Source organism: Eublepharis macularius, chromosome 1 (assembly GCF_028583425.1).
Source record: "Eublepharis macularius isolate TG4126 chromosome 1, MPM_Emac_v1.0, whole genome shotgun sequence".
NCBI lineage: Eukaryota > Metazoa > Chordata > Lepidosauria > Squamata > Eublepharidae > Eublepharis > Eublepharis macularius.
In genome coordinates this window covers 50325962-50341082 of record NC_072790.1, presented here as the reverse complement: position 1 = coordinate 50341082, position 15121 = coordinate 50325962, and the positions used below count along the sequence as shown (strand labels likewise).

Below are 15121 nucleotides of genomic sequence, written 5' to 3'. Positions count from 1 at the left end.
TGTATGGGGACTTGATTTGGAATGGGACTGCTTTGCACGGAAAGAAGGGTTCTCAGCTTTCCCTTCTGAGAGTCGTTTTCCTGACCTGGTATGTGTATGTGTGCTATTTGCCCCATTGGGTGCACACAATCACTATATTTGGGCAAATCGCACCCCCTGGGGCCCGTTCAGGTTAAGGAAATGGCATGGGAGGGAGGCTTCAGCACCTTCTCCCTGCACTTTGTGGTCCTGATTGAAATCTAGTCCCTGCATATTTGAGAACTCCCAGTGGAGAACTTGCAACCATCCCGGGGGAAGACTGGGGAAATATAACCTGTATCTGGGCCCTGTGTGGTGGGCAGGAGGGATGAGCAGTTTCCTAATAAATAGGATGGAATTCACTAATGTGGATGGCAGGTTTCTTTCTTCCCTTCACATCTGCCATCCAACGTTTTGCCAGAAGTCCCTGGCTAGCATGCCATGCCACCATGGACACAGTCAGTTGCAAAATGACAAGGGTGCTCTTTGGAATTTGGCAGTTCAAGGGTAGGTGGCAGGTACTGAAGTTGACTGCTTATGTAGGCTCTGGGGAGAGGCGGAGCAGGCCAGTTTAGGCTTCTCAAGGTAGAAGCAATGAACTGTCCCTAAGTGGCCCCCCAGGTACAGGCTGTAACAAAGGGTATAGTAACTCAAAATGCATTGTTTGAGTTATGGTTATGAAGTTTCAGGCCATTTTCACATGGCCATGCACATAGAAGATCGCACGAAACTCACGACATAAAAGTGTCTTCCTAGCACGATTTCCCAGCACGATCCCTTTTTCTGGCATCATCTGGCTATTAAAGGCCGTGATCGTGCTAGGAAGACTCTTCATGCCGTGAGTTTGCGCGATCTCCCGGGGCGCATGTGAAAACAGCCTCAGTGTTGCGTGTGCTTTGATAAAACGTTGTTCTGATAAAAACAGAACAACATGATGTTATGTTGCTAGTCAACTTGCTGGTTTTCTCTAGAACACTGGTCAAAAATAGGTTTGATTTTTTTCCTCCCCACTAGGTTTTTCCTGTAGCATCTGATGAACTGGAAGGCGAAGGGTAAGAGATGCTTTTGACTTTCCTCCTGTGGTGCCAGTTATTGGAAGTGTATCCTCTGTTTTGTTCCTCTTGAATGGTGACCTGTTGGGCACAGAATGAATTACAACCTACCAAAGAAAATTATCCCAAATCATTTTATGATGGTAGTTGTTTTTATGATTTCGTTGGATTTGTTTACACTTCACAAACCAGGTCTGTGAAGAAGTTACATATACATATTCTAACTATATTAATACCAAAGGGAAAGCTGCAAACTATCCCTCATTCCTTGCTTTTTAACAGAGCAAGTTTGTAGGTATTTCAGGATGAAGCTACAGAAAAATGCTGCATATGTTGAAAGCCAGAAAAGCCACCCTGGCCTCTGCCATAAGTAATGAAAAATTCATTCCCTCCTTGACTGAAAATAAATGCAAAACATTGTTCAATAGCTGCCTATCAAGAACAGCCCCTGGCCCAATAACGGAGGCCCTCCTTTGCAGGCAGAAGGTTCCAGGTTCAGTTGGAATCCCATTTAAAAGTATGTTCAGCAACAAGTATTCAGAGACGGTAGCAGGTACTAGGAAAGACGTTTCTGTAGCTTGAGACCTTGGAGAGCCACTGAACATCTATCAGAGCACAACGAAATGGACCTAAACTCTGCCAATGTATAAAGCAATGGAGCACCACAAACCCTGTGTATTGTTTCTGTGATGGAGCTTCACGGACATAATTTGGCACGATCACCTCTTCCCTTGCCTGTCCGCGTGGCAATGGACAGAGTGCTGGTTTTAGACGGGGCAAGGCCAGGCGGGATTCCCACAGCTGTACATTTCCTTAGCAACTGTCTAACTTTCCACTAACCTACCCTGATGGGTTCTAGTGTGGAGAGTATTAGAAGTACATGTTGTAATATCCTCTGAGGATAAGATGAGTGAGAAACTTGAAGTAGCAAATAAACTCAGATCAGAATCCTAAACCTTGCATCCGTTTGTGCCGTTCTTCATCTTTTGCTGAAGCCATCCTCTGCTGAGGAGTGCATTCGTCTAGTGCTTGTAGCTTTTGGGCTCATCTTGCATGAATGAAAGTGCCCAGCGCCAGAGGAATATGTTTCACAGTAGAAGACTGCATTTGCCATGCTAAAGGATGCTACATTTGGAAAAATTAAGACTTCAAGCTCCTGTATCAGACTTTAAAATATTTTAGTTAAGTATCTGATGCTAGATTTGAGTCCAGAGGCACCTTAAAGACCAACAAGGTTTTCAGAGTGTAAGCTTTTGAGAGTCAGAGCTTCCTTCTTCAGAAATGATATCTGAAGAAGGGAACTCTGACTCTCGAAAACTCATACCCTGAAAACCTTATTGATCTCTAAGGTGCCACCGTGCTCAAATCTTGCTGTTCTACTGTAAACCAACACGGCTACTCACCTAAAATATCTGATGCTATAAGTACAAGGACCACAGACTGTATAGAATAAGGCAGGAGCCCCTCACAACTTAATAAGGGGTATGCTAAAGAAATTGTCACCTTGCTTACACTGGCTTAGCTGTAAAACAGACTAGGGATGGTCAAGATCCTGTGTCTTCGGTAACCTATGAATGAAAACGTTGCTATAATACTGTTGGCTCCTTGCAGCTCTGCCATGAAGAGAGGGTCTTACATCAATGAAGACGATTTTGCTGCCACCCCAATTAAACTGACTAGAATAGAAGAACCCAAAAGAGGTAATTCCTTTCATCAAGAAGGGGAATAAGAGTTGTGTTTTGGATTGTAATGGGTGGCTTCTAGATGAACACCTGCAGATGCAGGAGCTGTTTCATTCCTTCAATGTGCTGATTACTGTACAGTTTATGTTTAGGGTTTTTCTAGTTTGCAGTCCTCAGATGAGATGGTGACTGAAACGTGTGATTTGATAGTACAGAAAATCAATATTTTAAGAAATGAGTTCAGTTTCCCGCAAAGCCTTTTGTAAATAGATTTCCCTCAACAACAGTGTCCAGGGCACACAAACTGAGGCCCACTTTGTGTCTTATATTTTTGTGCTCTGGAATGAATACCTATGTACAAAACACCTGTTCATGGTGTCTTGCACGAATGGTGTCCATGTGCACAAACACCAGCTTTTGCCTACAAAACAGATGTGAGAAAGAAGGATTTTGCAGGCAAATGTATGTAGGTACCCATCACGGTGTGTGCACATTGTGTACTTTGGCCCTGAAACCAAAAGGTGACGTATGAAGCATCTCCTTGAGATGAAGGAATATTTGCTTTCCTTGGTGTGGTCTTCTTTTTCCAGCAAAGCTAATGAGGTAGGTTGACTTGATATCTTTTTTAAAATTACAGTTCCAGAGGAGTTAGCTGTGTTAGTCTGTAGTTGCAAAACAATAGAATCATGTAGCACCTTTAACCAACTTATTTGTAGCATAAGCTTTCGAGAACCACAGCTCTCTTTGTCAGATGCACGAAGCATCTGACGAAGAGATGCATGCATCTGACGAAGAGAGCGGTGATTCTCGAAAGCTTATGCTACAAATAAGTTGGTTAGTCTTAAAAGGTGCTACTGGACTCTCTACTATTTTAAATTACAGTGAGTCACAAAATGGAGGTCATTGTCTGGTTCAAGAGGGTTCACAGCAAGCGTACATGGAGAGTGTAGTCTTCAGGGCTTGGACCGAGAAAATCTGGAACTGAATCCTTGCTCAGCTCAAATGCTAACTGGGTGACTGGGGCGAGGCCACTGTTTCTGAGGCTATTAAGTTATGGGACTTGGCCTGTAGTGATTTCAGCCACACAGTGATTTCAGCTCATAAGAACATCTTTATTGCCAAATACAACTAGCTTACGCTCCCGAAGGAGCACTCAAAATACGCCCCCTTTCAATAACCCACCATTAATCACACATGCAACTAGGATCCTTCATTTGCATGCACTGAATACAACCCATCGTATTTACCAAAGCAGCAATTGACCCAGTCGATCCTCCAGGGATTGGCTGCTGCTAATTTACTACTCAACAGGATTTCAGACCTGAGGAGGCTTGCTTTACCTGAAGCTAGCCCAATACATAACACAGGCTAATGCACTCCACAGGATTGTTTAAAGATAAAATGGAGGAGGGGGGAAACCACGTGAGCTATACTGAGCTCCTTGGAGTAAAGATGGGATACGAATTCAATGAATGAAATAGTTCCTGTACCCCCTGAAGTCAACTTTTGCCTTTATTTTGAGCCATTCTCTTCAAGGAAATGCTTCAGTCACAGTGAGTTCGCTTGACCTAATTTCTTGTTGTTTTACCTCCCCGGTCCTTGCCTTCTTACATGAGATATTTAACAGCTCCACACTATGTTAGGACATGTGCCCGCGCTTGCCTTAAAGCTAACTCTTCTTAAGAATTGGATGTCGATTTTATCATATTCCACATTCAGGGCACCCTGTGGCCAGGGTAAAATTAATACTTTGTCTCATAAAATATTGGAATGTTCTTTTTTTTAATTGTCATTGGATTTTACCTGTTTTAACACGCTTCTTGTCTAATAATTTTCAAGTGGATATTCTTCTCTATTTGATGATAGATAGCAATCCGAATATAAACTTGGTTGGTTGCTAAATTCCTGTCTAGCATATTTTTCTTTAGAAATTAATTTATTACTCTTTTTGTCATTACTCAAGATCATTTGATCACAGGAGCTCTGGAAAGGAAAGGAAATGCTTCAGTCTGGCACTGTTGTCCTAATTTTACCCTTGTTGACTGACTTGTTGTAGTGTAGTATAATCTTAATCAAAGGTTTGATACTGCTATCACATACAGCAAACAGAACTTTGATACTAGTTATTCAGAGGGGTAAATTAGGGCCAGCCAATCTATTGTGGTGGACTTGCTTGTTTTATGTAAATACTGTAGCTGATCCTTTGTGGTGCCACACCCGTTTGCTCCTGTGCAATTAATGAAATGCATAAGGTATCTCTTTAGCTAATTTGAATATGCAAAATCTCAGTAAGTGGAAAGAAGAACAGCTAGTAATATTTATATAACAATCTTTTATGTTAAGAGAATGCAAACCCAGGCTGGCTGAATTGCAGAGTCTGTCACACATTGAACTCCTGCAGGGTACCTGGTTCCATTGATTTGCTGACCCCTGTAACTACAGAAGTCATTGATGATTGGTAGAGATGAGGGAAACTATTTACTTGAATTCAGTCCTTAACACATCTGTACAGATCAGGATCCCCAACTGTTGTTCAACCTGTGGCACTTTTAGAATCGGTTGTGGGTGCCACCACAAAATGGCTGCCCTGGAGGGAGTATTATTAACTGCACAATGGCTGCCATGGGAGTTACAGAAAACTTGGAGGTTAGCCAAATGTCAACCTATGATGCAGGCCACCCTTTCTGAATAAATGCTCCCTGCACGCACAAAGGTAGAGCCTCCTGGCAAGGCAACATGAAGCTTGGTGTTGTTCAGTTAGGAGGGTTTTGTTAGTCCAGTAGACCTTTCACTTCCCTCACAGAATTTTTTAATGAACATTCTGTTGGGGTGAGTTTCATCAGTGTCCTGAAGGTAGAATGTTTGGAATGTTGAGGAAATTATGAAACCCGCCTCACCAGAATGCTCATACAATTTATAAACGCCGAACATGCAATGGCATCATAGCAGCTCAGCCAACAGCTGTGGCTGTTTCCTCGCCACCACACTCTAGTTTCAGTTTTACACTCTAGAGTACCATATCTCCTCGTTTCAAGAGGTCTTTAAGGCACATCTCTGCCCACTTGGACAGGTTCTGGGTAGAATTTGTTTGAATATCGTTTCTTTCAAATGCTTAAACTAGCCAGGAATGTATGGCCTTAAAATATTTCTCCTGGATCACTCTATGCTCACGTAAATTTGTTATTCCTACAATGTTGACATCCCTGTTGCTGTCTCATATCTCTTTAATTTGATCCTCCTCATTTCCTTTGTTTATTCCAGTGTTGCTATATGTCCGAAAGGAATCTGAAGAAGTCTTTGATGCCCTCATGCTCAAAATTCCATCTCTGAAAGGTCTAATGGAAGCTGTAAGTTGCAGGGTTCTTAACCATCAATTATTTTTTTACAGTTGGGTAATTTGGTATATTCCACTGATAGAAGGAAGGAATTGAGCAGGCGAAAGCCAATTACTATAGCAAGTCCTCTGTGTATGCCATGTATAGACTTTTGCCAATGAGGAACTGGGAAGGCAAGTTTATATAGGCCCTGGGCAATCCCAGGGCATGTGTGGGGCTTGAGACTATCTCCTCCCTGCAGCCTGTGCAAGATTCCTGGCTCTCACAAGACTTCTGTTCCCAAGTCACTGCCAGTCATCTGAGCGGCAAGGCCCACACAGTTTCTTGCTGTCCAGATGAGCGGTGGCTTCTTTGGGGAAGTGTGAAGCCTCCTGCCAAATATGGGGCCAGGAGTAGTCATCCTGGCTGTCTCTATCCAAGGAATGACTCTAAGTAAGGCAGTGGCCAGTCCACTGTGTGTAAAAAATACCAGTTTGGGCACAAAGAGGCTTATGGCTTTGTGTACCAAGATGACGCAGTTCAAATGGCAGAGTGCTAGTCTAGCTTGCAGAATCCACCTGTAGCCGGTTATCCTGACACGTTCTCTTCAGAGATCACTTTGTGCCTTCATTTTCCATCGGCATTCGAACTGACCTGTTTTCCAGCAGATTGCAAATTCCTGCAATATTTTCCACTTCAGCTTTAGCATGAAAACTGTGGTGAAAAGGTATGCATTGGTGATGTTCTGATATGAATTGTCTCCCTTCCAAATAAGGAAACCAGAACAATCTTGTAAAGCTTTTTTAAAATAAAGGGTAAAGTGTCTGTCTTTTTCTCCCCCCTCTTGCCCCCCCTTGCTGCAAAATGGATGAAGATATATTTTGCGCATGCGTCTTCCTGCTACTAGGTATATGCAAATTCTACTTTAAGGTCAGGTCTATTCTAGGAAATCTTAGGCTTAAAATTTGAATAATGTCAGGAAGTGTTATGGCAAAATATGTAACTGTGTGCGGTCATAATTGGGCTCCTTCCAGTCTCCGATCTGGGATTTGCTTTCATAGTTTATTCTTTCCTAGACTCCATGCACAGCCTTAATGGATAGTGTCTTTGCTGCCTTAACTCTGTAAAATGATAGATAGCGACTACAAGCAGAATGTGCAGATTGTCTGCTAATGCAGAGGGAATAAATCAGAAGTCGCATGAACTTTGAGAACAGCCATTAGAATTTAGGACGCCGAGAGCCTTTTCCCTCTTCTAACTAGAGGATTATGAGATTACAGAAACAGAAGTGTTAGGTTTGTGTACGTGGCAAAACTTCCTGACCCTGCCCTTGGGATCTAGATTGTGTTCCTGGATCTGAGATTCCTTCCTGGCTTCGTGCAGTGTCTTGCCTCTGCCGTGTGCACCAAGCACGTTCATGGTGTAAATTTTGTGTTTAAATTAGGAAAAGGAGGAGTTGATATATATCTTTAAGATAGCTGTACCATGTATTCTTCCCCTTGAAATCAAGGGCTGTCTGAGAGCCAAGCTACAAGAAATGAATTACACAAGGAGGAGCATATGAAGGGAGTCGCAGTGTTAGCTGGGAAGCTGAGTTTTAAGAGATCGGAGGGCCTTGTTAATTTCCCCTCTCTACAGAGCCAGGGAGATGCTGCTCAGAGGGTTTGTTAATTTCCTCTTTGCCTCTGGAAGGCTCTGTCAGTTTCACCACCCCTTCTAAGAGGCAAAGAAGAAATAAACAAACCTTCTGAGCTGCTATCTCCCTGGCTCTGTAGAGAGGGGAAATTGACAAAGCCTTCTGATCTCTTTTAAAACTCAGCTTCTCGGCCAACATTGCGGCTTCCTTCACGTGCTCCTCCTTGTGTAATTCATCTCTTGTAGCTTGGCTGTGAGTGGTTACTATTTACTCTGTAGTAGAGCAAGGAATCATTTGGGTTGCTTTTGTCTAATGGAAGTTAGTATTCGCTATCTTTTTTTTTAAAAAAAATTATTTTAATAATGAACAACAATAAACATTATAAAGATAAACAGTAAAAGTATTCGCTATCTTGAGAAGCTTAGAAAGTTGTAAAAAATACTTTGCATAAAACAAGACAGCAAGCACTGTGTACTTTGTTTTTACAGCTGTTTTTAAAAAATCAGAATGACTTGGTTGCTGCTTTGAGGTTGGGTCACCCTCTTGTATACTTACGTTGTCCCATTCCAAAAGTAGTCAAACACGTTTGCCTGTCACTCTTGTGAAGTCAGGTGGGTTGGGAGGCTTCAGGCATGTTTTCCACCTGGTGGGTTAGGTTGAAGGAAACTGACCAAAAGGCACCCATATTGGGGGTTTCCCAGACAGATCCTAGCCTGATTCGCTAACCACTACTCTACACTGGCTCCAACTGTTAGTGGAGAGCTGGGTGGGAGTTCTTTTCATGGGACTTTGCTGCCATGGCTTTTGTGGGAGGCATCACTTGTTCGAGCACTGCCAAATGAAAATTATGTCTTACATAAAATTTACCATCTAGGAAAGAAAGCTAGAGTGCTATAAAAATAACAAGTGTTGATATTTCCAGGAAGTTATCTATTGGATGTAAAAAAAATTGGTTTATTCTGGGAACAAAAGCATTCTGTTTCTTGAGATAATAATTAACGTTGAAAATCTTGGCCTCATTTTAATGCCCATGTGACTAGTTCCTGATTTCAAAAACCTGAACTTTTGTCCAAATTGTGGTGGTGGTTTTCATTTTGAGGGGGGTTGCTAATTCACCCAGATTCACAGTTATAAGCAATATAGTGGGCACCTGCTGCACAAATATGTATAAGAGAAAACAGAAACAATCCTTTTAAAAGTGAGCATTTCATTGGTCCACATGATGCTTCCATTTTTGCCATTCTGACCTTTTCCATTTTTGTTTTTAGATCTCTGACAAATATGATGTTCCTTTGGATAAAATTGGGAAAGTCTTTAAGAAATGTAAAAAAGGGTAAGTACATCTAAAATATCACTTCTCTGCAATTTGGCAGGCAAAACATCATAATAGTGGTTTGTCACAATTTCCCTCCTCCCCCACAAATCGGTTTTGAATAGGGATAACGAAGCTGGTCCCAATAATTTAGCTGCCTCACAGAACTGGGATGCAAAAAAGGCATGCCGCAGTTGATCCTCATTGTGGGATCCCCAGACTAGTGAAGAGAGAATAGAACTCTGGACTGCATTCACAAACACCTTGGGCAAATCCACACACCCTCGGAGCATCCTGGCGTTGTGCTAAATGTTTGGTAAGCACTCGGAAGTATAGTGTCTTTCTAGCATGATTTCTGAAATTGCGCTAGAAAGACGCTATACTTCCGGGTGTTTAGTGAACATTTGGCACAATGCTGGGATGTGCCAGGGGCATGTGGATTTGCCCCTTGATGGTGGAAAGTGAAAGCCCCTGCTTAGTTCCCTCCTCTTTCCTTTCATTGCACTGGAAGGAACAAAGCATCTCAGTCATGTATTGTCAAAATAAAGAGAGAATCTTAAGAAAATGAACTGGTGAATATAAGAAGCAGCTTTGTGCTGAGTCAGTTGGTATATCTAGCTCAGCCTTGTCTAGCCTATAGAGTGATTCCGCACACATTGGATAATGCACTTCCAATCCTCTTTGGAACGGATTTTTTTCATGTGCGGAACAAAAAATCCACCTCAAACGATTGATAAAGTGCATTGAAAGTGCATTATCCAATGTGTGCAGAATCAGCCTATGACTGCCGGTGGCTCTCCAGGCTCTCGGGGTAAGAAAAATCCAGCACTGGCTACCCAAGACCCTTTAGCTGCAGATGCCTGAGATGGAAGCCGGGACCTTCTGCGTGTAAAACATGAATTCTCCCGCTCAGCAAGCCCCTTCCCCATGGCTTCTTTTGGAATATCAGGAAGATAGACCTGAGGCATCACTTTCATAAACTAAAGTCTATGCAAGGCCTGATTCCAGAGTACAGTTTGGGGGAAGGACCGTGGCTCAGTGGCAGAGCATCTGTTGCGCATGCCGACAGTCCCAGGTCCAGCCGCCAGTGGAAAGGATCAGGTGGTGGATGTGAAAGGTCCACCCACCCATAAGATCCTTGAGAGCTGCATGAGACCCAGTTGATAGACTTAAGGTCTGACTCCGAATGAGGTCGTTTCATGTGTTCACATTGCTATCTGTAGCAGGGCTAGCTCTTAAACTTTATACACACTTGTAATGTGCCCCATGAAATAGGAATACATAAATAGGAACGAGTGCAGCAAAAACTAGTCTTTTGTGCTGTCAGCATACCTTCATGCAGCCAGGTTCACAGTCTTTCCTCTCCAGTACAGTTTGGCACCTTAAAATCCATTGTTGACTTGAAAGGCAAGCAAGCCTACTTGCAACTGTAAATTCTAAATCTGGTTTAAAAGAGCTCCTACTATTTAGTGCTGTAGCATGAACACTGTGCGGGACTCAGGGTGGCTCCAAGCCAGTCCAAAAGGATTACCCATTGGGGCACCTCTGTTACTAAATCGAGGTCTTCCATAGAATTCTAGGGAATAGTTGTTTTGTGGAGGGAATGACTGAGATATTTTGGTTTGATACCCTTATACACCTCATAGAATTAAAATCCCCCAAAGTTCCTTGGGTGGCTATGATAATATAAACCAGTCTTTATATAGCATGCAGCTGACCTCAACATCTAAAATGAGGTAGAGGAGGAGAAGAGTCTACCGCAGTGATATCAAGGTAGTGCCTGTGAGTGCCATGGCACCGGCAAGTATGTTTCTTGGAACCCGCTTGCTTCTTCTCCAAAACAAGTAGCCAATCCTGGCTTTTTCCAGTTCACTCGTGTAGGAAGGGGTTCGGAAGACTGCGGCAATCATCACCGTCAGGGCTTTTTTTCTGGGAAAAGAGGAGGTGGAACTCAGAGGGTTGCCCTCGGAGAAAATGGTCACATGGCTGGTGGCCCCACCCCCGATCTCCAGACAGAGGGGAGTTTAGATTGCCCTCCATGCTGCCGAGCGGCGCGGAGGGCAATCTCAACTCCCCTCTGTCTGGAGATCAGGGGGTGGGGCCACCAGCCATGTGACCATTTTCAAGAGGTTCTGGAACTTCATTCCACTGCGTTCCTGCTGAAAAAAAGCCCTGATCACCGTTATGTCTGCTGAAAGCACTCGTCTGAAACAGCTGTTATTGGACTCATCCTCTATGGCAGCCAGTTTGTGACTAGACCCACTTCCCCCATGGCAGCTTTTTTGTTATGAACAAAAACAAAAATAAAGAGAAACTCCAGACTTTGTGTAATTTCCCCCTCGAGACCCAAATCCTGTTTTGTTCTTCAGTTAGCCTTGTAGATGATGATGCCCATAGGATCTGATTTGCTCAGTGGAGTTGCCTTTGGTGTATTTGTTAAGCTTGATTATATGTTTTAATGTTGCTTTATCTTTACTGTCTTAGCATCCTGGTGAATATGGATGACAACATTGTAAAGCACTATTCCAATGAAGATACCTTCCAGTTACAGATTGAAGAGACTGCTGGATCTTACAAACTCACTCTCACTGAGATCTAAGCTCATTTGGGGCCTTCTGTGTGGATTTTATATGAAGATTGTGAACACAAACTTCTCGTTCTTTTTTGTCCTCAGGATTAAATTTGCCTCTAGGGGAAAAGCCATTATTCTTCCAGAGAAGAATACCTTTGGTTGTTATTTAAGCAAGGATGATATGTTTCTGTCCTTCTGACAGCAAATGAAAGGTCTTGAATTGATTTTTTCAAAATAGCAGGTCTTACAAAAGCACTATGAAATGACCCTCAGGTGAGCTCACCTGCACATTCTTTTAGTTTTTAAATAAATGCATGGGATTGTTTCATCATTGATGATCTCTTCCAGGGCTGTACAGCTACCAAATTCCCATTGATACTTGCAGGGAAGTTCCAGGCAGGTGTGGGATGGAATTTTATGATGTTTACTGCCATCAATCACTTCTCTGGCCCTTATGTAGGAATGCCAAACACTCTTGCTTTATGAAGAACGTTCTTTTTAATTACTGTATGGAATCCCATTGACAAGCTCTATTTGTATATAAGTGCAGTATATTTGAAGAGTTGTAAATGTGTGTATATAAGTCATATATATATATATATTATATATATAATATAAAATATCATAGTGGATATATATGTGTGTGTATATAGAATGAATATCTGCAATGAAGCCCATCTGAAAGGACTACATGTATGTTGGAATACAGTGTTGAGAAAAGCTGCATCTGTTCTAAATTATCTGGAGTCTGTTTGGTTTCTTATAAGGTGCAATTTACCACCACCACCCCCATTAGATACATTATGCAATAACCACTATCTCGCTTGTCTCTGGCATGCAATTACGCAGGTGAGCCACAATATCATCATTTCAAGAAGAACACCGTTTATTCTTCCTCGACTTCTTGTGTTACTTTAGTAGGTCCTGTTTTGGTTCCCTGCCTTGTTATATATCTGTCTTATTTCTGATTGCAGCAAGAGTGAACAGAAATCGTTTCAGTCCTGCTTTGATGCTGAACAATATAAAATGCTGTCTCAAAAATTGTAATATGGATCAACATGAGGTCTATCACTAGTGGAATTGTTGGCTTACTGATATACAAAGAGTAATCCAAAATGGAGGACTGGATATGGTAGACTTATTGGGAACAACATGATTGACACCAAAAGCGGACATCGTGGGGTGGGGTTTACCAACACGAGTTTCCTTTCAGCCCAACAGTTTACCACATTACTAGGAAGAGGTCTAACACATGTGCTGCATGCTGGTTTAATCTCTCTGGCATCTCCTGCTGAAGAACCTTGAGTATCAACAGGCTGGAAAAGGCCCTGCACTGTCAGAGACACGAGAGAGCCACTGAGAGTCAGAATAGGCAATGCAAATAGACAAATAGTTTGCATCAGTTGAATATGTTTGTAGGTACGTGTGCTGCTCTTATTTTTGGTGACAAGACACCTCACTCAGATAGGTGGCTTTTGGCCACCTAGCCATGCATAGGCAAGCGATGTTGAACATCAGCAGCAAGCAATTGCTGCTTCCCAACCTCTGCCTCATAGAAATGATAACAGCTTCAAAAGTTCATTATTCGGATTGGGGATTTTAACACATTAGCTGCTAACAGGCCTTTACGCACACATTATCAAAGCTTAAGTAGATTTTCCCTGGCAATATCATTGGTGCGCAGCAGGCTGCTTTTCTCTGGCTTTAAGCTAATTGGCACATTTATCATGTAGATGCTGCTGAAAACAGGCTCTGCAGAGAGCGTCTTCTGCCTGGTATAATGTGGCTTATGATATGGATTGTCCATATCACCTGGAACATTTCTAAAGCAGTCACCAGAAATGTGATGTGCGGGCATGGAAAGTTTCCGCACAATGAGACTGAGCCAAAGACCTGCATGTCACCAACAGAACAGGTTTTGCATGCAGCCTGCTGCAGCATCTATGCACGCAAGTGATACAAGTCGCGTTCATGTAATACTTGCTTTCTCAGGCAAAACTCTGAAGTGGCATTATGTAATGGACATAGGGAGAAAACCACTCAAGTTGCTGCTCACCAGATCTTTTCCATTGCTAGTGCTTTTATTGCAGTTGTTTAGCAACCTAAGTGAAATGTATGAAATAGGCTGTATAGATGGGATGAACCAAAAAGAGACTGCCGAAGCAAAATTCTGATGGTCTTTTAAAAACCAAACTTCTGCTGGAAAATAAATCATGTCACCCAAACCCGACAGCTTTTGCCTCTGCTGCATTTACGACTGCCGAAAACCAGCAGATTTTGTTGGAGAGTTACTTTGGCAAGGGAATTTTTATACATGCACGTAGAAGTTAAGTATACACTTTAAAAAATGAAGTTTGTACTATGGACAGTGAAAATTGGTATGGGTGGGATGAGAAGCTTTGTAACGGTTGAATTATATATATCAGTTATAAATATTTATAAAAAATGTCTGAACTATATTGCTGGTCATTCTTCTGGGACATGGGCCTTTTAACCATAGCCATATTTTTATGGAGGTGATTTTGATCGTCTTCTGTTTTGTGTCCATGTAATTGAAATGTTACTGTAAAGCAAGAACGATTAAATTTTATAAGTCTGTTTGTAACCATTCAGTTAAATTTACCCTATGTTTTTCATACATTTGGAGGGGGTTGTTTGCTTTTGGGACGAAGAAGAAGCCACGACAATGCCCACAGGAATCTAACATCATAGATCCAGAGGAGTTAGCCGTGTTAGTCTGTAGTAGCAAAATCAAAAAGAGTCCAGTAGCACCTTTAAGACTAACCAACTTTATTGTAGCATAAGCTTTCAAGAATCACAGTTCTCTTCGTCAGATGCATCTGACGAAGAGAACTGTGATTCTCGAAAGCTTATGCTACAATAAAGTTGGTTAGTCTTAAAGGTGCTACTGGACTCTTTAGGAATCTAACATAATCCCCTCTTCCTTGGGTCTCCATTCCCCTTTCTGCCACAGATAAAAATTTTAAGGTACAGTGGTGTGACAAATAAGAGGCAGTGAAGCACAAGAAATGTTTCCTGAGCATGAATGCACGTTCTTAGAGAAACATCTTAACAGAACTTGACAAGCTACTAGCTTAGATCCACTGGAAGCTTTCTGTGGAGAGATTTCCATCCACAGGACATGATTCACCCTCCCTCCCGCTGCATTCCAAAATACCCCCCAATGCTGCGTCTGGGGGGGGGGGTGTCAGGGAACCTCAGTAACAGGGAGCTCTGCCATGGGGCATGAGGTTGGCAAAAATTGTCCGCCTTGCATATGTGGAAATTTCCTGGATCCATACCAGTCTTTCCCTTATTAGGATCAGGAGAAGCCACAGACTAATGGATCATTTATATAAAGTGAAAACAAAATTAGTTTTGGTGGGTTGGTGGAAACCTGAATTTTCTCTTTATGTCAGATTCTTGTAGAATTGGCAAATGTTTCACAACATGAAGTGTTGCAATGTAATGCTTGTTTGTACATTCCAATTCCACCCCCGCCCCCAATTATTTGCTACCTGACAGAAGATCTTTT

At 42.3% G+C, this 15121-nt stretch overlaps 1 protein-coding gene across 3 annotated transcripts in view; it reads left to right on the top strand.

Annotated features, from left to right (window-relative positions):
- The window catches only part of GRHL1 (grainyhead like transcription factor 1), a 62923-nt gene extending 48725 nt beyond the window's left edge, over nt 1–14198 (top strand). For all 3 annotated transcript variants that reach the window (XM_054988840.1, XM_054988850.1, XM_054988832.1), the window contains exons 12-16: nt 1033–1070; nt 2682–2770; nt 6014–6099; nt 8971–9035; nt 11499–14198. In XM_054988840.1, the coding sequence (XP_054844815.1) occupies nt 1033–1070; nt 2682–2770; nt 6014–6099; nt 8971–9035; nt 11499–11613 (393 nt within the window). In that variant the 3' untranslated portion in view covers nt 11614–14198. The remainder of the gene's footprint in view (nt 1–1032; nt 1071–2681; nt 2771–6013; nt 6100–8970; nt 9036–11498) is intronic.
- The last annotated feature ends 923 nt before the right edge of the window (nt 14199–15121 follow it).